The sequence below is a fragment of the Sceloporus undulatus genome, chromosome 1 (assembly GCF_019175285.1).
Source record: "Sceloporus undulatus isolate JIND9_A2432 ecotype Alabama chromosome 1, SceUnd_v1.1, whole genome shotgun sequence".
In the NCBI taxonomy this organism is placed as follows: domain Eukaryota; kingdom Metazoa; phylum Chordata; class Lepidosauria; order Squamata; family Phrynosomatidae; genus Sceloporus; species Sceloporus undulatus.
Window position 1 is genome coordinate 353,012,893 of NC_056522.1, and position 22,944 is coordinate 353,035,836.

The 22,944-nt window shown below is 42.8% G+C and overlaps 1 protein-coding gene across 1 annotated transcript in view; it reads left to right on the top strand.

Annotated features, from left to right (window-relative positions):
- Positions 1–22,324, top strand: part of GOLGA5 (golgin A5) — a 39,963-nt gene extending 17,639 nt beyond the window's left edge. The window contains exons 6-13 of the mRNA XM_042445041.1: positions 1,656–1,859; positions 2,528–2,698; positions 5,110–5,238; positions 14,528–14,626; positions 15,323–15,548; positions 16,674–16,779; positions 18,481–18,544; positions 21,326–22,324. Of these exons, the coding sequence (XP_042300975.1) occupies positions 1,656–1,859; positions 2,528–2,698; positions 5,110–5,238; positions 14,528–14,626; positions 15,323–15,548; positions 16,674–16,779; positions 18,481–18,544; positions 21,326–21,406 (1,080 nt within the window). The 3' untranslated portion in view covers positions 21,407–22,324. The remainder of the gene's footprint in view (positions 1–1,655; positions 1,860–2,527; positions 2,699–5,109; positions 5,239–14,527; positions 14,627–15,322; positions 15,549–16,673; positions 16,780–18,480; positions 18,545–21,325) is intronic.
- The last annotated feature ends 620 nt before the right edge of the window (positions 22,325–22,944 follow it).

Genomic DNA, 22,944 nt, shown 5'->3' on the forward strand with positions numbered 1-22,944 from the left:
AAATCCCTCTTTCTCTGACAGTTTTTCAATTGAGTTTCCCAATAGTATCAGGTAGATTATTAAATCAATTATGCATTAATTAAAGTGACCAGATATAGAAATAAAACCATTGCCTCATTATATCTCCCATATTTTTCCAAGTGCTCTGTTACTTTCCTCCAATCATTATTTACTTTATCTATTGCTTCCCCTCTTCAAAATAGTGTTAATTTGTCCATTTCTTTAACTTTGTAAAGTTTCTTTAGCCAATCCTCTTTGTTTGGGACCTCTACAGATTTCCATTTTTGAGCTAAGGTTAATCTTGCCATAAGTGTTTTATCATATTCTTTCTCTAAATTGTCATCTATCATGTTTAGTAGGTTGTTTTTGTATTACAACACCTAGCATTTAGCACATTGTTTTGTTTATCATATCCCAGTATTTTTCCACCTTCTTGCACGATCACCAACAATGGTAAAAAGATCCTGGCTCTTTCCCGCACTTCCAGCACAGATTACTTTTGTTCCTATAGATTTTGGGTATTTTCTCTGGGGTTATGTACCAACAAAAGTATACTTTATAGTAATTTTCTCTTAATCTTTGGGACACTGTGTATCTATTTAGATCTCTCCATGACTTTTTCTCTTTCTTGATATTTTAATTGTCTTCCCCCTCCATCTCTCTCTCTCTCTGCCTTGTATGACTCCAATGGCTGCTCCCTGAAACTGTGGCGGGTTACACACCACCATTAAAGTACGGAGTCAGTCCGTACTAGGGTTAGGAAGGTGTGGTGCTTCCGCACCCCCCTAACCCTAGTACAGACTGAGTCCGTACAAAATGGCGGCCCCCCTTCCACATGGGGGCCGCCATGATGACGTCACAACCGCGCTGCCTCTGTACGGGGTGGCGCAGACGTGACGTTGTCGGTCTGCGCCAGGGCGCTTAGTGCGCCCTTTCCGCGGACCAGGAAGGAGCTCCGTTTCGGAGCTCCTTCTTGGTTTGTGGCGCTGCTTTGCCTCGCTGGGCGCAGCCTTCAGACGGCTGCGCCCAGCGAAGCAAGGGAGAAAGGGGCCAAGTGGCCCCTTTCTCCTTCTCCCCGCTGCCGCGGGGTGTCCTTGGGGCTTGAAGCCCCAAGGACACCCCTTTTTAGGCTGCGGGGAAGCGGCGTTTTGCCACTTCCCCGCAGCCTGAAAAGCGGCGGATCGGGGCCTCAGCGGCTGCCGTTCTGGCAGCTGAGGCCCCGATACACCGGGGAAAGAGGCGGGTGCAGCCCGCCCCAAATGGGCAGTCTATAACCCGCCTGTGTCTCCCTTTTCTCCTCTAAAAAGCACATCTTTCCTCTGTTAGGCCGACAGGCCAGTAGCTATTAAAAGACAGTCCACTAAATGGACAGGCAGATAATAAGAACAGAGACAGTCAAAACAGATAATAAACCAGCTAAAAGCCAGGACTTCACCCTCTGTACCTAGTACAAATATATTGAGTCAGGGCCTCAGTCCTGAAGAGAGAGGAGTCCCACTAGGAAGGCAGAGGTCCAAGTAGCACCAGCAGCTTCTTCTTCTTCTTCCTTTGGCCCCCAGATAGTCATTGTGGTCCTCTCTCTCTCTCTATTGGGATGGTTTTTTGTTTGTTTGTTTGTTTGTTTGTAATAACACCAATCAAACTTTACTGTACAGAATGAATTTGCTGTGCGCCTCAGCAAAATGGAAGCTGAACGTCAGAATTTGGCCGAAGCAGTAACTGCAGCTGAGAGAAAATTTGGGGAAGAAAAGCGGAAAGCAGATGAATTTCAGCAACAAGCTAATATAGCCAAAGCCAATCTGGAGTCTACTAAGCAAGAACTGGTTGACTACAAACAAAAAGCTACACGTATTCTCCAGGTAAAGCTGGTCTCTGTAAATGCACACACACTAATCCAAGTCTTATCAGAAAACACATGTATGTGATCTGAGTTCTCTTTGTGCCTGTAACATTATACTGAAAGGTTTATCCATGCATAAGAGAAGAGGTGTTACTGGATTGAGGGAAGAATTTAAAAAGAGAAAATAACTCTGGGAACAGCTCTTCTCATCAGAATAATCTAGTGAGAATAAGACATGCTTAATGGGTTTACTGACTATTTTGGGAATCAGTTTGGAATAGAGTAGCTGGAATCCCAAACTGGGAGTACTTTAGATCACAGAATTTTGTTGGAGCCTGGAGTGAGGTTCTTCTGACCATTCAGATGTTGGATTCCACCAGCACCAGCCATCATGACTAGTGGTGAGGAGCAAAAGGAGCGGTTGTAGTCCAAAAAACTGTAGATGGCTATAGGATCCCTGCTGCTGTGTCAGTCTGTGGTTTATGGTTGAAGTCCATGTACCAAGGTTATCTGTCTCTTGGGTTGCAAACAATGGTGGTCTGCTGGCACCATTAGGTCCTTGCAACCAAGGTGTTACTAAGTTTAAAATGAGCCCTTGGGCATACTTACATGCTAAGTGAATATAATCAAACATAGACACTGATGATTTATTATGCCACTTCATTGACCTATGTCTTTAAACTTCAGTCTAAAGAAAAGTTGATAAACAGTCTGAAAGAAGGTTCTGGGATTGAAGGACTGGATAGCCAAACAGCAAGCATCATGGAGTTGGAAGAGCTGAGGCATGAGCGGGACATGCAGAAGGAGGAGATGCAAAAGTTACGAACACAAATGCATCAGCTCAGAACAGAACTACAGGTACTGTGCTCTGCCAGTAATGAATTATGAACAAATAGCTGTCAATTTATTGTCATAGTTGAAAAGAGGGTACTAAACCAGGTTTCACTCCCTGGTACTTTGCTTAATTGACTAAAACAGCATTGGAACAGAAAGGGTGGGTTGATGCGGTTGTTGTGCTTAGAGTGCCAGAAAAACTTGGATTCAAATTTTTCAATTAACATGGTGCCCCATGACTATTTAGATGTGTTCATCTTCACATAACTCAGAGCTTTGTGAAGATAAAAACAGGATATAAGTACTCTCCCTTATCTCTTGGATGAAAATATGATAAGGAAGCTTCAAGTCTACACTACCTTTTTCTGTGTTACCTTCCTGTTAGTTAAATTGGGTCTATTCCCACACTTGACCAGATACCATAAGGCTATGAATGGCTACTAGTCATGATGAGGGTATATTAATTCCAGTGGTGAAAATAGTATACTTTGGAATACAGATTGTTAGGGAAAACAAGTGAGAGGATGCTGTCCTCTGCATGCATGTATGTTTTCCACAGCCATTTTGTTGCCACTTTAGTAACAGAATAGTCTCTGGTCTAACCCAATATATCCTTTAATGTGTCCTCCGTGCGTTTGCCCTTGCTGTCTTCATTCCAGTTGCCATATTTTCATAGGCGTGAGTGTGTGTTCTGTTTTATAAGCAAATAATTGTTAGTACTGGCAGGATACCGAGTTCAGAAATCCAGGCTTTAGTAGTTAAAATTCAGGGTAGTCTCAGTTGTTATTGGCTACATTTTATAAACACATTTAGTCCCTCTCATTCCCACACTGCACCTTCATAATTATTTCAGCTAGATTCTCCCATGGAAATAATATTAATAATAATAGGATTTATTTATATGCCGCCCAATCACAGGGAATCCAGGTGGCTTACAACAGAGGGGATAATAGACAGTTCCCTGCCCTCAGGCTTACAACCTAATAAGACACGACACAAAAGGAGAAGGGAATGGTGAGGGAGGGAGGGGATCAGGTCCAGCAGTTCTTCTCTCTCTCTGAGGCCTGGACCAAGGCAGATGGACTGGAGAGAGGGCTCTTTTTCTTAATCGAGGCCGGGCCCAATGGCGTTGGGCCTGTCCTTTCATTCCCTCCCAGGCCAGAAGATGACAGTTGGAAGGGGGGGAGGGCTCTGGAAATGATCTTGAACATCTTGACTCAAGTTTGCCTCCCTTCCATTACTATCTCAGCACCTATATCTGAGATCATAATGTCTCAGCAAAGCCATTTTCTATTGTATAATAACCATTACACCAATTTCTAATGTATTACAGCAGGCAAGGTGCACGTGTAACCCCTGACAATAGTTCTGATTACCAGTAACTACTGACAGAGCAAAGGAATTGCAGCAGCAAAGGAAAAGATAGAAGTTGGGATATTACAAAACAAAAGTCATTAGGCAGTGATATCCGCTCTGTGACTCTTGTTTGAAATATCCAGAGTGGTACTTATATGGAGAGGTATGGTTCAAGATATCTTAGTGTATGAGGCCAATATTAAGATGGCAGCATTGCTTTTCACTTCTGGAATCCTACTGGACTGGCAGTTGACTCGAAAGCCCCAAAACCCCACAAAAACTACTGTTGACTCTTTGTCAACTTATGATGGTCAGTGTCCTCCACTGCAACTGAAAGATGTAAGTCAGGCTGCATGAAATGCAGATCTTTCTTTCAACAGAAGAAAATGGCTGGAGGGCTCAGGAGGAACAGCCAGCTCACAGTCTCTCTGTCAGCTGCCTCATTCTGCCTAATGATAGGGCCAGCCATATAACTCCTACAGTTCCCCAGGCAAATTTCCTCTAGGATGTTACAAGGAATCATTGACAGCCAAGGGCACAATTGACAGCACATATTTACCAGCATTTCTTTGAAATATCTGAAGCTATTCACAGGCGTACTGCTTTGGCACAGGCCACTTTTTGAAGAAGGACAGCATACAATGTTGCATAGAACATACTGTAATTATGGCCCCAAACAGACAGGCCAAAATAAAGCTGCTTCGGGTCACTTTGGAGATACGCTGTTTAAATGATGCATGCATCCTAAGGGTCCGGAAGCTGCACCAAAGCCATGCTCCAGTCCTTAGGAGTGGAGCATGGCTTTGGCATGGCTTCTGAACTCTTAGTATGCATACATCATTTAAACAGCATACCTCCAAAGTGACCCAAAGTAGCTTGATTTTACCTTGTCTGTATGGGCCCTATCAGACACAATTAGGCTGTGTTCAGGTACCAGAGGAGCAGAAAGTCCTTTCATGTGAGGTCAGGATTTGACTTGGAAACATGGGACCATGATCATATTTAAAAAAGCTACTTGCTTTGTTGAAAGGGTTGCTGTACATGAAAGGACATAAATAGTAACATGTTGTTATTTGTAGGATATGGAAGCCCAGCAAATGAGTGAAGCTGAGTCCACAAGGGAACAGATTCAAGATTTGCAGGAACAAATTGCAGGCCATAAAACAGCCAAACAGGAAGTAGAAGCTGAACTAGAGAGACAGAAACAGGTAAGCTTTGGAGAGATTATTATTCTTCACTCATTATAGAGGATCTGTTAGTATGAGTTTATTGCTCACTGACTGGGGTGAGTCTGTGTTTTTGTTACGACATGCCTTCAAGTCATTCCTGACTTATGGCAACCCTAAGCTAAACCTATTGTGGGGTTTTCTTGGCAAGATTTGTTTCCCAACGGCTTCATCTGAGTCCTAGAGAGTGTGACTTGGTCAAGGTCACCCAGTGGGTTTCCATGGCCAAGTGTGGATTTGAACCCTGCTCTCTGGTCATAGTCTAAAACTCAAACCACAACACAAACACACTGGCTGATACATTCCCTTCAGTTTTTGGATATCCCAGCACTGTAGCTCTCTGCATTCTCTCTTAACTGTGGAAAATCATAGCAGCTTAACAAACGTGAAGAGAACAATGGGTCCTGCAGGAAGAGAGAAAAAGGAAAAGGAAAGCTTTTTTCACAGCTGTCATGCTTTCTGCCTCATATAACTTGGTTTTACTGGATAATTACCACAATGGTATTATGGAATCATATAGTCATAGAATTGTAGAGTTGGAAGAGACCACAAGGGCCATCCAGTCCAAACCCCTGCCATGCATTGCTGGGGAATTACAGGACTGACTGTGATGTTAATTCCATTTGGTGTATTCTGGAGTACACTTGACCCTAGCCAATGCTGAGAATCTTCTGTGTTCCTCTGTTTTCACCAACTCTTCTAAATCCAGTAATTTTACACACACACACACACACACACACACACACACACACACACAGAGAGAGAGAGAGAGAGAGAGTTTTTAGAGTTTATTCTGTCTCTGAAGAGGCCAGCCACAGATGCTGGCAAAACGTCAGGAAGAAACTCTTCTAGAACATGGCCATATAGCCCGAAAAACCCACAAAAAACTATGGATGCTGGCCATGAAAGCCTTCGACTTCACCTTGGAATTATTGTTGATCAAAAACTGGAACATGATCCAGTAGTGTGATGTTGCAGAAAATAATATTTTAGCCTGTGTTAATAGAACCGTAGTTTCCAAGACAAAAGAAGTTGTAATCTCATTATATTCTGTGCTAGTCAGGCATCATCTGGAGTACAAATGATGCAGCTATGGCAGTTAAAGTGGAATCATAGTGCTAAAGAGAGAATTACTAAAGTAATGAAGGCTCTGTCTTTCAACTATAAATCCTGTTAAATTATAATTTGTAATAATTCTATGAGTAAGCAACTACAGCAACTGTCATTGTAGGCCTAGTGTTCATACATGAAGTGAAAATAGTGGTACATTTCACACACACTGCATGAACCCTTGCCAAGGTCACTGAACAATCCTCTTTTTAAAACTGTAATCTATCCAACCAATCCTTGATGGGAGATTGTTTTTCCCGTACCTTGCAGACTTTTTTTGTTCTATCATGAATAGTTGTTGCGAGATGAAAGACAAAGCCATGGGAGGAAAGACGCTCAATTTGCTTTACCTGATGAGAACTAGTTTATCTTGTAGGATTACCTGTCCCTCCAAAAAGTCCATATTAATTAGATAGTGGCAGAATGAACTAATGAAAAGGCAAATGATCCACGTTTCTTCTACAGATATAGTTGCATAATATTTATTATACGTAAATGTTGTTACGAAGCCATATGGTGGTGTTCTGTTACAGCTTTGCTCTTGACGGATGGTCTATTTTCAGCTTGTCCTTTTGCTCTCAGATGGAAATACTATTAAGTACACCCAAGCCTGTCCATTCAAATGGGTTTGTTTTGGCACATAATTGTCTGCCTTAATTTATCAGAGTCTTCCTCCCTGTTTTGCTACTGCATTGTTCCAGAATGGATGGAGTGCCAGGTGTCCCCATGAGTTCTTTTGGTGCCAAACACAGAGACACATTATTGCTGTGGCATAAGTTTCTATAGCCTATATAGCAATGGTTCCCAAACTTTGGTCCCCCAGTTGTTTTGGACTTCAGATCCCAGAAGCCCTAGCCATCTTGGCCAACAGCCAGGAATTATGGGAGCTGAAGTCCAGATATCTGGAGGACCAAAGGTTGAGAAGCATTGGCCTATAGCATAAGCTATGTTGGTGTTAAATCAGGTAGCAGATGAAGCACTTTCAATGATGGCGTGCAGCACATCTTACAGATAGCAGAACTGTGCCCCCCAAACAAGTGCTTCACAGACTATCACTTTCTGGCAATCAAAATTAAAGTCCCCATTGCTGGATATATGGGGGGCTGGGTTCGGGCGTACTCCCCTCCAAGGCAGAGTCTGATGGAAGATGGGCTCCCAAGGGTTATATCATGCAGAAGCAAATAAAGAAAATCAAGTGTAAGTGTCTCCCATCTCCCTCATGAGAACTGTGCAAACAAATTAGCAACAGATAAAAATTTACTCTCTTAATCTGTCCTCAGCTTTCATATCTTTTCCAACCTCATACTGCAAAACAAATACAAAAAAATCCAACAAAGGCGGGATACAGACCGCCCCTTGCCCTGACGGATTGGGGCCTGAGCTGTCACAGCGGCAGCCCCGGAGGCCCCGATCTGCCGCTTTTCCAGGCCTCAGGGAAGCGGCAAAACAGCAGCGGGGAAAGAGAGAAAGGGGCTGCTCGGCCCCTTTCTCTTTTGTATCGCTGGCACAGCCATGTAAAGGCTGCGCCAGCGATACATGGCATGAAAGGAGCTCCATTTCGGAGCTCCTTCCATCGCCGCTGAAAGGGCACCAGGACGTAATGGCTGCACTGCGCCGTTTGGACGCGCCACGGCCGTTATGTCAAAATGGCGGTGCCCATGTAGACAGGACACTGCCATTTTGACGTCCTGGCAACGTACTAGGGTTGCGGGGCATATATAAGCAATGCCCCGAGGCAACCCTAGTACGTTGCCAGGACGTGCTTTATGGCCCATCTGTACAGGGCCAAAGTCACTGATACAAATGAACCTTTTCATGCCACTGGACATCTGTTCATATTTGGCTGTGATGCTAATCAGGACACAGAATCCCATCTGCCAGGTCGCAGAGGCCCAGGTCACTACAGCAGCTATTGCTGGTTTCACTCATTTGACAATGAATCTGAAATCTGAAAAAAAAGGATTTCCATTTTTGGTGAAACCTCAGATAACATCAGGACTAGCCCAAGACGTTTTGCTGCATGAGTCAATGAACAAGATGGTGTCTCTACTTCCATTCCTCATACAGAATCTTACTGGACTGCCAATTGAATCTAATGTAATTACTGATATAGAAATAAATGCACCACCATGCCTGAGAAAGGCAGAGCAGTGTAGAGCCATGACTTTCAAATTATCTGATATAGGGGACCAGCAGTTGCCCTCCCCAGTGTTCTGGGACCATTACTATATTTCAGTGCATTAACTATAATTTTCTGGAAACTTGCTAGGGAGCCAGTGGCTCATGGACCAGTACTTGTACACAGGCCACCACTTTGAGTAGCAATCACTTTATGGGTCAGGATAGCCTGCATTGACACAGGAAGAGCCTAGTGTGAAGGTCCTCGAGTAAAGATCTTTCCCAAGGCCAGTTAAAGGACAGCTATGGAGAAAAAAAAATGCTCCCTTCTAAATGGAGATAAGCATGAGAAAGTCTTGCCAAACTTTCCAGAAGAGGAGTCGAAAAACATAGTAATTCTGTTTGAAATGGTGAAAAGGGGAGGATGACAGACTAACCATGTCCTTGGATCCTCTATATATCTGAGGAAGTAGGCTCCAGTCTATAAAAGCACATGCTATCAGCTTGTTTCTTTCAGTTAGTCTCAAATATGCTATAAGATCCCTTTGCATACTGATTTTCCAGACTAACACGGTTATTTCTTTGAAGACTAACCAAAGCTCATTGTTAATTTTCAGACAGAACTGGAATGTTAGCCAAGAAAATAAAAGTAATTAGATTTTGTATCTAAAATCAAAACTGGGAATCTGAGAGAGATTTCAGGAAAGTAGAGTTTCAGGCTTCAGTGATCTCAGCTTAAAATGAGTAAGGCAAAGGCTATGTGGTGATTTGAACAAGAGACTTCCAAGAACAGGAACCTTTTTCATAGGAGCTGAGTCTCTTACGTCAAAGATTACACCAACAAGCACATTGCCCCATCCCAGAATAAAATCAGTTTGTTCTCTGGGGTTATTGTATGTGATTTAGAAGTGAGAACACTCTCAAGCTTTGCCTGCTCTCTGTGAAGGTTGTATATTTCAAAATCTAGCATTGCCCCAAGATATGTCTGTTGGTTCAGCAAAATGAAAAGAATAAGAAAAGTGAGAGTCATCCCTGGATGCATTTTGGAAGAAGCCTTCAGTTGGTCTCTAAAAGGTTCAGTATGTTCACCTAACCTGATTGTTTCATTTCATTGGTACCTATTTATTAGTTTTTAATTTAAAAAATTGCTGAAACATGTTGAATTAATCTTTTTTTTTTTTTTTTTTTTTTTTTTTGGTGGTATAGGAATCTATTCCTGTTCTTTCCATGTTATTCTGCCTCTGGTACTAAATTTTCTGTTAAAGCAGAAAAGGCTAGGAACCTACCCATATTATGAACCTGTGTGTGTGTATCTTGTCAGGGATTGTATACAAATACACAGCTCGTGAGCACTTGGCCATCTACTGGCTACTAGTCAAGACCTCAGTTACTGGGGTATCCAGGTGAAAGGATGTTCTTGTCCTCAGATTTTTTTTGTATGGTTCTCAGTCATCTAGTTAGCTGTTCTCCTCTCTCTCTCTCTCTCTCTCTCTCTCTCTCTCTCTCTCTCTCTGTGTGTGTGTGTGTGTGTGCGCGTGTGTGTTTGATTATGTGTCTTCAAGTTGCTTGTCTTGAATTTCATAGTGTTTTCTTAGACAAGGAATACTCAGAGGTTGTTATGGCTGTCCTTTCCTCTGATATTCATTGGTAGTCTCCCAGCCAAGTATTAACTAGAGCTGATCCTAATTAGCTTTCAAAACCAGTCAAAACCTTTCTGACTTACAACTTCTTTAATTGCTGTGTTTGCTCCAGAACCTTTACTGCATATGTTGTCACTTCCTGTCACCATTTTGAGAGGGACTGCAAAGTAAAACAAGTATTTGGGCTTCCTGGGAATAGGGGTGAGGCTTATAGGGAGGTCTGTGGGAGAGAAATTAACCTCTAGCTCCCATGCAGTTGTCCACTTTCGATCTAAGATCTTAGTCATCTGCAATACCTTCTCAGTTTTGGATACTTTGTTTTTAGCTTCCAAGGAAAGGTCTACTTCAGTAGCTTCTGAAGAAGTGAGTGGTTTATTTCTTTCCATGGTTGCAGCCAAAGGTGGCTTTGCCTTAGCACAGTGGTTCCCAACCTGTGGGTTGGGACCCCTTTGGGGGTCGAATGACCCTTTCATGGGGGTCGCCTAAGACCATTGGTAAAACACCTACAGTGGTACCTCGGGATACGAAATACCCAGGTTACGAATTTTTCAGGATACGAAAAAATCCCATAGGGATTTATTGTTTCGGGTTACGAAAGTTTTTTCGGGTTACGAAAAAACTCCGGCGCTATTTTAAATGGAGCCGCGGCAGAGCCGCGGCTTTTTTCCCCATTAGCGCCTATGGGTTTTCGGCTTACGAAGGCTTTTCGGGTTACGAAAGCGGCCGCGGAACGAATTATTTTCGTAACCCGAGGCACCACTGTATTTAATTACAGTTACGAAGTATCAACGAAAATAATTTCATGGGTTTGGGTCACCACAATATGAGGAACTGGATTAATAATAATAATAATAAAATTTTTATTTATATCCCGCCCTTCTTATAATCAGGGCGGCTTACAGCAGAGGTTAAAATACAATCAAAGACAAAAAATATTAAAAATACATATACAACAATCATATAAAAACAAGCAAAAAGCCCCATAGCCCAACCTCTTGGCCACGGAAGAGGAAGGAGGCCCACAGGATTTTATTCGGGGAATGCCTGTTGGAACAGGAAGGTTTTCAAGTCCTTCCTGAATTGGGCCAGGGTGGTGGACGAGCGGAGCTCGGTGGGCAGAGTGTTCCAAAGGGCTGGGGCAGCCATGGAGAATGTCCTCCGTGTGGTGGAGGCTAGCCTAGCCCCAGGCACCTTTAGTAATTGCTGCCCAGACGTTCTGAGGGTGCGAGGCGGAATATATGGGGAGAAGCGGTCCTTTAGGTATCCTGGGCCCAAGCCATTTAGGGCTTTATAGGTAATTACCAACGCCTTATATTGAGCTCGGAAGCGAATGGGCAGCCAATGGAGGTCTTTCAAAACCGGTGTTATATGGCTGGTCCTGGGAGCACCAGTGACCAGCCGGGCTGCCATGTTCTGCACCATTTGCAGCTTCCGAGTTTGGTATAAGGGTTGCCCCATGTAGAGTACATTGCAGAAATCCAGTCTCAAAGTTACCAGAGCATGTACAACAGTTTCTAGGTCCCTCTGGGCCAGGTATGGGCGCAGCTGGCGAATAAGCCGAAGCTGATAACAGGTGCTCTTGACCGTCGCATTCACCTGAGCTGTCAGGTGAAGCGACGAGTCAAGAAGCACCCCCAGACTGCGCACGGAGTCCTTCACAGGGAGCGTGACCCCGTTCAGGACAGGTGGAACCACCGCCATTCCTGGACCAGGAGAACCTATCACTAGTACCTCCGTTTTCTCTGGATTCAATTTGAGTCGGTTTTCCCTCATCCAGCCCATTACTGACTCTAGACAGGCCACGAGAGGAGAGACGCCATCCCCGGTCACTGCATCAGTTGGAGACATAGAGAAAATAATTTGGGTGTCATCAGCGTACTGATAACCCCGCGCCCCATGTCTCCGGATGATCTCTCCCAGCGGTTTCATGTAAATGTAAAATAGCATGGGAGACAGAATGGCTCCTTGAGGGACCCCGGTTTTAAGGGGCCTCTCGTCAGAGCACACGTCTCCCAGCTGCAACATCTGGGACCTCTCGGAGAGGTAGGAGCGGAACCACTGGAGCGCAGTGCCCCCGATCCCCACCTCTGCCAGGCATCCCAGAAGGATACCATGGTCTATGGTATCGAAAGCCGCTGGTATCAAGAGCACCAACAGGGACACGCTTCCCCTGTCGATGCTCAGACGGAGATCATCGACCAAGGCGACCATGGCCGTCTCAACCCCGTAAGCCGCCCGGAAGCCAGTTTGAAATGGGTCTAGATAATCTGTTTCATCCAAGACCGCCTGAAGCTGGATCGCAACCGCCCTCTCGATCACCTTACCCAAAAATGGAAGCAGCGAAACAGGCCGATAATTATTATGTACCAGGGGGTCGAGGGAGGTCTTTTTTAAAATAGGTTTTACAATGGCCAATTTCAATTGAGATGGAAATTGCCCATCCCTCAGAGATGTATTAACTATCCAGCGTAACAATAATGTTACCGCCGGTCCCCCCTGGGCCGCTAACCACGAGGGACAGGGATCAAGAGAGCAGGTTGTTTTCCGAACACTTCCAAGGATCTTGTCCACATCCTCGGTACTCACCAACTCAAACTGATCCAGTTTAACATAGTCCACGGAGGCTCTGGACACTTCTACCCTAGGTTCTGCTGAAATGTCGGCGTTCAGACCTTCGCTTATACGAGAGGTTTTATCCGCGAAAAAGTCATTGAACAAGTCACAACAGGCCTTAGAAGGTTCAAGGATCTGGTTCAGGGCGGGAGGGAGTTGAGTTAACTCCCTGACCACCCTGAACAACTCTGCCGGACGCGACTCCGCGAACGCAATACGAGCACCATAGAACGAATTCTTTGTTGCTCGTATTGCCTCTCCGTAGTCCTTTAACAGTTGGTCTAGGAGAGCCTTGTCATCTAAGCGAAGGTGTTTCCGCCAACGGTACTCTAGCCGTCGCAGAACCCGCTTCCTCACCCGGAGATCTTCCGTATACCAGGGCTTACGTTTAGAAGCAGGCCTGAGAGGGCGCTTGGGAGCGATACTGTGTATAGCCCTAGAAAGACCGGTATTCCAAATACCGGTGAGGGCATCAACAGAGTCGCCGTCATTACCAACCGTGAGCCCCTCTAAGGCTTCCTGGAACCTCTCAGGTTCCATCAGCCTTCAAGGGTGGACCATCCTAGTAGGTCCACCACCCCCGGGGGGGATCTGGGTAGAGGCCTTGATTTTCACCTCTACCAGAAAATGATCCGTCCATGGCAGGGGGGAAACATTAGCTATTTCCACCCACGGATTTTCCGCATCCGAACAGAAGACCAAATCGAGAGTATTACCCGCGCAATGCGTAGGACCCTGTATCAGCTGGGACAGGCCCATGGCCGCCATGGTCTCCAAGAATTCCCGAGCCGCACCGGATGGAACATAGCTGGCCGTGAGGGAGATGTTGAAGTCGCCCAGGACAAGAAGCCTGGGCGTCTCCAACATCAGTTCAGCGACCAGCTGTGTCAGCTCGTTAAGGGAGTCCGCTAATGCACGGGGTGGCCGATACACTAACAGAATCCCTAGACTGTCCCTAGCCTTTAGGGTCAGGTAAATACACTCGATATAGGAGGTCTGTCAGATGTGGTTCCTGGTGAGGGACACGGTGTTCCTATGTATCAAGGCCACACACACACACACCCTGCCCACCTAACCTGAGCTGGTCCTTCACCGAGAACCCAGCAGGCAGGGCCTGAGCCCACACAGCATCCCCTTCAGGCCCCAGCCAGGTCTCGGTAATGCAAGCCAGGTCACACTTAGAGTCCTCCAGTAGATCCTGGAGGATGTGGGTCTTGTTGTTGACAGACCTAGCATTGCACAAGAGCAGCGACAGGGTTTGTGGCACGGTTGGAGCGACCCTCAGGTCCTTCAGGTTGGGAGGGGGACAGGAAGGCGAGATAGATATGATGCATCGATCACGCCTTCCCCTGGAACGGATTAAAGGGTTGCGGCATTAGGAAGGTTGGGAACCACTGACTTAGCAGTGCTTTTGCTGATGCAGGATAACACATCTAATCTGTCCTGTGATTTTAGATACATAAAAGGAGTGCAAAGAAATAGAGCTGAGGAACATCTAGATGTGAACATTCAAGTTTTTGCATTTTTAAAGAAACAGTGTTGGGACTGGCCCCAGCTTGTAACACAATCACCCGCTCTTTCTCTAGGCTTGGATACAGTGTTGGCAATATCATTACATAGCGTTGGCATCAAAATCAATGGGACATGGTTGCAGTAATGTTCTCTGAAATAATGCTGGAAACAATTATTTTTAAACCGCTCGGATTCTCAGAGATTGGGCGGTATATAAATAAAACCTATTATTATTATTATTATTATTATTATTATTATTATTATTATTATTTTCCTAGGAGCTTCGGTATACTGAAGAAGAACTGTACCGGACAAAGAATACTCTCCAGAGTCGAATATCAGACAGGGAGGAGGAGATTCAGAAACTGAGAAACCAGGTAAAGAGTTAACTATTTCATTTTTGCTTCATAGCTACCAACCATTTGTTAGCATTTGTGCCATCATGTTTAGACTTCTTACATGATTACAGAAAGAGCCAAAGCAAAATTTCTTAATTTTGTGTTCGTTTGTCTATGATCTCACAAGATAACTTGCTAGTGCAAAATATACACGGACTGTATACCCCATGGTTTCAATTATTCTCAGTGGGTTTATTATTTGAGGGTTGGCTTTTCTTGCCTCCTCTTCCCAGACCTCCTTTTAGCACAAGTTGTGCAGTGGAGAGGAATGTGTTTGACTGGGTTCTCTTGCCTGAGGTCACTTCCAAGACCTTGAACTTGAAAATATTACTTTGGGCTAGAATCCACCAGCTAGCTTGGCGAGGCATATATTGAGACCTCTGGGGATCCTTTCAGTCTGTTTGCTGATGACCCTGTAATGTATTAAGAAGAATATGCATATCCTACTCTTTATAGCATAGAAATTGCCATGTCGGGCCATGGCTGCACTATTTACAAGGTGAGTTTTGATGAGATTTTGGTAATTGAATCATGGGAATAGAACCCAAGTGTAAGCAACAACAATACAAGTAAGTTACAGTGGCATAAGTCTGACTTATGTCATTGCAGTTCGCTAACAGGATGCAAGCTGTCATCACTACTCCCACAGTCTTTTTATTCTTTCTTGTTCTTCAGCTGACAAACAAAACATTGAGCAGCAGCAGCCAATCGGAGTTGGAAAATCGGCTGCACCAGCTGACAGAAACGCTAATTCAGAAGCAGACCATGCTGGAGAATCTCAGCACAGAGAAGAACTCCTTAGTCTACCAGCTAGAGCGACTGGAGCAGCAGATGAAAACTGTCCAAGGTCCTTCAACAAATGGTCCCTCCATTAACATGGCAGGAATTGAAAGCAGTGAAGGTAAACTCTGGGCTGGTCAGAGGAAGGTGCAGATATTAATATCACCATTAACAGTTTGAATCCCATCATCTGGATTTGTGCACCACTCAAAGCTCAAGAGAAACAGATTGTCTGACAGAATCAACAAAAAGTAATTGTTGAATAAAAGAATCCAGAAAAATCTCATCACTGTACTTTAAAATGAAGTGCAACAAACAGACATAAGTCCCCCTGTCTCCAGTGGGGTTTACCTGCCAAGTAAATATGTTTTGGGTTGAAGTTTTGGTTATAATCAGTTCAGTTATTACAGTATCTTACAATCTTCAGCTAGGTTCTAGCCCAGCCTTTTTTTGACCGGTGACATTGCAAGGAGTAGAAACATATACAGAAAGGGGTGATATTTATTTATACAGTTGTCCCCTTTACGGGGGATCCATTCAGAGACCCACCCACCCCTGCAGATAACAGAAAACATGGGACATTAAATCCCATTGTTTTTTTATGGCGGTGTGTGCACGTGGCCGCTGGTGTGGCCACAAGCACACAATTCCATTACAAACAAAGGGCTTGCCATCTGTGGAAGCTCAAATCCTCAGATGGCAAGCCAGTAGATAAGACTGCATTTATTTAATCAATTTACGGTTGGCCCTCCTTATCCATGGATTCTCTATTCACAGATTCAGCCATCCATGGCTTGAAAATATTGAAAGAAATATACATTCAAAAAAGCAAACCTAGACTTTGCCATTTTATATAAGGGGCACCATTTTATTATGTCATTGTATTTAATGGGACTTGAGCATCCATGAATTTTTTTTCATCCATGGCAGCTCCTGGAACCAAACTCCAGCAGATGTCAAGGGCCCACTGTATTTATATTTAATCAGTTGAACGAGAGAGTAGAGCAACTCTTGTACAAGGAAAATTAATCATGTTTGGGCCTTTTATTTCCTTAAAAAGGGTCAAATAAGAGGCAAATATGATAAAGGTGACTGAAAGTAGGCATAATGTTTGGGGAGGGGGGAACAGATAGGAAGATCCTTTTTTCTCTGTCTTAACCTGGTGTATTCAGTGAAACTGAACTGTAGGAGGTATGGATAAAAAAGAAATACACATGTTATTGTTTTCTCATTATTTTTGATCTAGGCACTCGTATGCGAAACGTTCCTGTCCTTTTTAGTGATCTCGATGTGAATGTAGCAGGAATGTATGGCAAAGTCCGTAGAGCTGCCAGCAGTATAGACCGGTTTAGGTGAGGAAATAACACAATTTTGCCATTTTCTTTTATCCTACTATCTGAATTAATTGACAATATAAAAATAATTTTTTAAAAGGGGGTAAATTGGGGGTGGGGAGAGCTTAGCTGGTGAAATGTTTTGGACTTCCAACTTCCACAAATTCTAGGCAGCATGGCAAAGGGTTTTAACATTTGTAGTTGCAGACCTCTGAAGGGCTAATGTTTGTCCATTAATGATATACATGAATACAGAATCTGGTCATCTTAGAAGTAAGCAGTGCAGCTTTCAGCACTGTTGCTGTCAAGATGCTGTCTTCACCTGCCTTACTTTCTTTAGTCAGTTGCTGATTTTGTCAAAGAGGCCATTTCTCTATATGCTTTGTTATATTAAGACTTTGAAAAAGTATCTGCTTTTTGTTATTTCTAACGTTTTTATTTATAAAGGGTGGAAAATCAGATATGTGAATCATCTATCACCTTTAGCACACGGAATGTAGTGCATTTAAATCTGTTTCCACCATCCATCTGAGGAGCTAAGTTCAACTCTAAAATGATTTGCAGTGCCCTGAATGTGGTCTTCAGATACCTACATGAGGAATGGAGATGCTATAACTATCCAGAAGTTTTAGAATACAGCTCCCATGGTCTCTTTCCATTGGCCATGCTTACGTGGGATTCTTGGAGTTGAAATACAAAAGATTTGGGGGACAAAGTCTTCTCCATCTCTCACCTACCCTTTCTCACCCATAGTGTTCTATGCAGTTGTGTCCTGTCTGCTGATGGGAAGCTCTTTGTTTCATTGGAGACTTCCATGAGTAGAAAGGGTGTATGTGTGTGGTGGGAGGGTTCTTAATTTTTGCAAAAAACCCACCCTTCTGTGTTTCCATGTTGTTGCAAGTCCTGTGCCCCCAGCTTCTAGAGCAGACTTCAGAAGACGGGAGACATCTCAGATACAGTTCACAGTCCACCGAGGCACATTTGCCACTTAGTCTGCATCCGAACTGCAAAAATAATCCAGTTTGGTGCTAGTTAAACAGTCAATGCTATGAAATTCTAGGAACTGTACAGTAGTTTGTTGTGACACCAGAGAAAGCTAAATATCTCACAAAGAATTCTATAGCATTGAGCCATGGCAGTTAACATGGTGTCAGACTGGATTGTTGGTGTAGTATAGATGCAGCCTTAGTGGCATTATATTGCTGTACGAATTTAAAGAGGAAAGAAGAATGGAATTTGATTTGAATGGGTTTTACTTTCCCTGGCATACTAATCCTCCACAAAGTTCTTTTCTGCCATTTCATTTTGGCATGGAGATGACCATGTGTTTTCAAAGGCTTGGTTAGAAGTCTGCAGGCCTTGGCAGGTTCTGCCAAGCTGGTAAGGCTTGAGATACAGCCCTGGTGGTACATTGATTGGCTGCCATCTGGGGACTAGCCAAGCCAAGTACAGAGATGGCTCATTACAGTAAGGTTGAATACTGGCTGACAAATTGGTCATAGCAGCAATTAATACAGTGATCACGTGAAATGCTTGTGATATCCATTGATGGAGGTACTACTCATACCAATGAAATCACAGCTATTTGGATTATCATTTATACTGTCCTAGCAGATTTTTTAAAAGTTGAATTTAGCAGTAGTTTATGGTTGAGTCAGAGAGAAATTTGAGCAAGGAAATACATGTTTGTATTGTTAATATTTCTATTGTATTTAACAGCATTCGACTTGGAATCTTTCTACGACGATATCCCATTGCAAGGGTATTTGTTATCATTTATATGGTGAGTCTATTTAATCTACTTAAAGGGCAGCATTTTTAGTCTTTCTTACATAATACATAATCTTGATCTGACAGGCTTTGAGTGGTACATACAAGAAATATGAGATATAATTAATTTTGGCAGTTCATTCTTTGTAAGTAGCTTATGCAGCCTGCTTCTTGTGATCATGCGGCACAAGAGAGATTAGAATAACTTTGAAATCATTGTCACATTTAAAAATATATGTTTTGTATTTTAGTGCAAGTTTCTATTTGATTAAAAATTTCCAGTAATAACAAAGCTTAAAGTCCTATGGCTTGCTCTATACTACTTTAAGTTATGTTTAATTGTGAGTACTAATGTGCCAGTAGTAGCATTAGTAATTGTCCTGCTTACTTTACAACTGCTGTTGACTGATGGAGTGTTTCCAAAATAAGGTCCTTATGTTGTTGTAGCACAGGAACTTAGCATCTGTGCTTCCAGGTCAAAAGATGTAGTAGCATGTGAGAGTCTTGGAAGATAGTGGTTTATGAGAAGATTACTTTGGCGAACTATCTGGAACTGTTTCAATGAAGACCCTGTTCCAAAACCTCACTCCACCCTCCCACCATGGTCAGACTTCTGGCACGTTGCCCATAGTAAAAAGCATCCCAGAGCTGAAGAACCATCAAAGTCACAATCTGACAGTTTGTTCTAAAAAACTGGTGGGATCTGTGATGTTTTGATTGCCTCTCTGGAGAAGTCTTCCTGTACTTGTGCCTATTTTGGTATCCTTTCATTTTTAGTGCCTACATATTTTATCTATATTTTCCTAGTGTCAGAAAATAACTTCTGACTTTCCCTCACCTATTCTCTTCCTGTGTGGTTCCCAAACCAGCTTATCTGGTGAACGATACCTGCTTTTCAAAATACAAAATGCCAAGTTGCAGAAATTCCTGGAGAGATGTGCCTACCACTAATCATCTCTCTGCAGAATGAAGAACTACATTCATGATTTGTGTGGTACTGGCTAATGTGCTAGTGCTGGGGAAAGTTGTGATTTATTTATTTATTTATTTATTGCCATTGGCCACACAGCTGAGGGATCCTGGGAGTTAATATCCAAAAGAGTATTTTCCCAACTCTGCAGTGTACTCTCTGACCTTAGGTAATATATTTTATGGATTATGTTTTATTCCAGTTCACACTTCCCCTATTTGGTATGCAATAATAGCAACACATTGGAAGTCTTTTGAAGAGCCTCCCCAAGATGTGACACTTGTTACAAGATTGCAGTTGTCTTCTTTACCCAGAAGAGCACATTTTGGTCTTTTTTCATGATCCTAAAAATATTAAGGGTAGCTTTAGAAATTGGGTGTTTCCACTTTTCTTCATTTGCTGTCAGTTTGTGGTTGCTGTGATGATCCATGAAGAATGCACCTATTTGACTGTCCCAGAATAAACCTATACCATGTATCAGGGAAACTGTGCCTGAAGGTCACAGAAGTATCCTTTACCAAAATTGTGCCCTTCAAATCTGTTGGATTACAACTTTCTTTACCCAGACAGCATAATCTTTTATTGTGTTGGCTAGAAGTGATAGGGGATTATAGTCATACACATCTGGGGAGCACCCATTTGGGGCAAGCCCTTTACACATTCATCTGACTTTCTCTCTCAGACCATGTAAATGCCTTTCTTGAAATGTCTGAGGCTGCCATTTTTCTAGGCTACATGGTATTTGAAATACTGTAGGGGGCAGAACAGCACTTTAGTTAGGCACTTGTATTTCTCCTCTCCACACCTTGCTAACTGTGAATGTTAAATCAACTAGACCATGTTATTTCCTCCTTCTGTTAAAAATTATTCAAACCAGCAAGTCCACTCCCACTTAACAGTAAAATCTTTAGACTAATATCCAAGCTCAGATAGTATCTGTGGTGTCCATCAGCAGGGCATCAGCGGGGTATCAGCCTCTCTACAATGTAATCTATAATCTCTCCAGCAACCATTGTCACTGCCCACAGGAGACTCGAACAAGGTCACTGTAGTATTTGAAAGTCTGTTCATAATGTGTCAGGAACTGCATTTTCCTTTGCAATCAAACAGGCCTTTTGTAACGGCCAATTTAAAGTTGTGCCCTGTTGATTCAGTGAAAGATTTTTAAAAAATCAGAATTCATATATTGAAAGTTCCCATTTGCTTTCATCTTCAGCTTTGAGACAAAGCTCTGTCTATATGTGGGACTCCAACTGGTCATCATGGCAAATAAAGATCCAGCATGATGAAGTAGGCAAATTTTGGGCAGCTGGAGAGAGCCAAACAAGTACTCATTCTGCCCTAAAGCCTATTGGATTGACCTTGGATCAACCACTGCCCCTCAGTATAATTGTTTCTAAAACAAGGGTGAGAAGCTTTGGTCGTTCAGTTGTTTTGGACAGATTCTTTATCATTAGCCACATAATCTGGAAGTTCTTGTCACTGAAACCCAAACTATCCGCAAGATCAAAGGTTTTCCACTCTTCCTCTAAAATCAGAATATGAAGATCAACTGGAATGCCCCTATATTTGCATAGGTGGAAAAAGAGTGGGATACAAATACCACTGTGCATATGACAAATTCCATCATGGAATTTCACCATATGAAAACACCATTTGTTCCATTCATAACCCATGGTCCTTCCCAGTGTTGGGTCAGACTGAGCAGCTCCTGTTTGTTCTGAGCTCTCCTTGTGACTGGATCCTTTTGAGATTTTGCACTAGGGTGCTTGGGTTTCTTAAAGCTCATATTGTTTTCTGCTAATCCCTGTTCTTGTTTGCCAGGCATTGCTTCACCTCTGGGTCATGATTGTTCTGCTTACCTACACCCCAGAAATGCATCATGATAAACCAACTGGGAAATAAGACACAAATGTTGAACTGAGCATACCTGCAGGGTTAATAGAGACTTCACTGACAATGATAACAACAACAAAAAGTGACTGGTAATGACTCATTGAGAGGAAGAGCTTTTGGCATTGAAAAATATGACAGCTGCTACACCTCTTCTGCTGCTGACTTGGACAACTTAAATTATTTGGCAGGCAATTTAAGTTTAGTACCGTTCACTTCCATAAAACAAAAGCGGTTTCCTTGGGAAAAGGTTATTGGATGAAATGTGGCCTCTACGCTATCTCCATCACTCTCCTAGTGCACAATCTGCACATCTGCATAGAATAACACTGTTTTTGAGAGTACAGATATATGATATGTCCTGTGTTTTGATTCTACAGGAGATGGGCTATAATCAGGGAAATTTAACTGTGCTTGGAAGCTGAATGAAACATTTATTCCTTCTGTTCTGTTCCAGCACTTTCAAACTTTGTAAATATATAAATTCAGTGTTTCTTTAACATGTTCATATATTGCAGGTCTTGTGATAGAATTATTTCTTTCCTGTAAATAGCTTTAAAGAGAAATAAAAATATATTATACATTGCTTTAATTTTGGTCTTTTACCATTTGGGAAAGGTATCTTCCATAGTAATGCAGAAAACTAGTATTTTTAATGCTTATTTTAATATACACCTATAGTTGTGTACATACTAAGACTGAGTGCCTTTTCTTCTTTGTTTCATGACAACGCTTATCAACTGCCTTATTAAATCTTTTGTCTTCAGATTTTCATGGTAACCACCTTAACATTAATAGAAGGGGGGAAAGATTGATTTGTAAATTCCAGCAAGACTCAGATTCATAAATGTGTCATGAAATCACCATTAATGACATTTGAGCTTCCACAGATTTTATTGCCAGACAATAAAAACAGCATCCTAATTCAAATTATTTTTGATGGCTGTTGATTTTATGCCATTTTTATTGCATCCTTTTCACCTGCCATTACTAGTTTCCTGTGCCATTTTGACACCTCTGCCTAGTTTGGGTTGATTGTTCTCTTTCAATTTCCTTCCCTCCCTCTGCAGTACTCATAAGTGAGAAATGGAGACAAGAGTCAAGAAGGAGAACTGGATCTTTTGGGAGTGAGAATGTGGCATGGTTAACTTTTTCTCCTCAGCAAGAGCTTATTCCATCTTGGCTCACAAAACTTGGACCACTTTCCTGACTTCTGTATGTGACTCTACCAGCACACCTGCCTCCTGCAGTCTTGCTTGCTTATAAGCAGCTCTTTATGAACCAACTGATACTCATGAAGACATATTTGAAATGCTCAAAAGAGTAGATCAGTGAAAGGAATCTACTGCTTGCCATCTTTTTGTCAGGATGTCCTTCTTTCCCTCAAGGCTCCCTTATTTACTGAGCTCCTAATCCATGCTCCTTTTGGCCCTTCTCTTGGTCCACTATCACCAGAAACTGGTGTGTGTGTTGTGAAAGAGAGCTTTCTTGGGGATTGCTCCCAGGCTATGGAATTCACTGCTAAGGGAAGCTAGCCTGTCCCCCAGCCT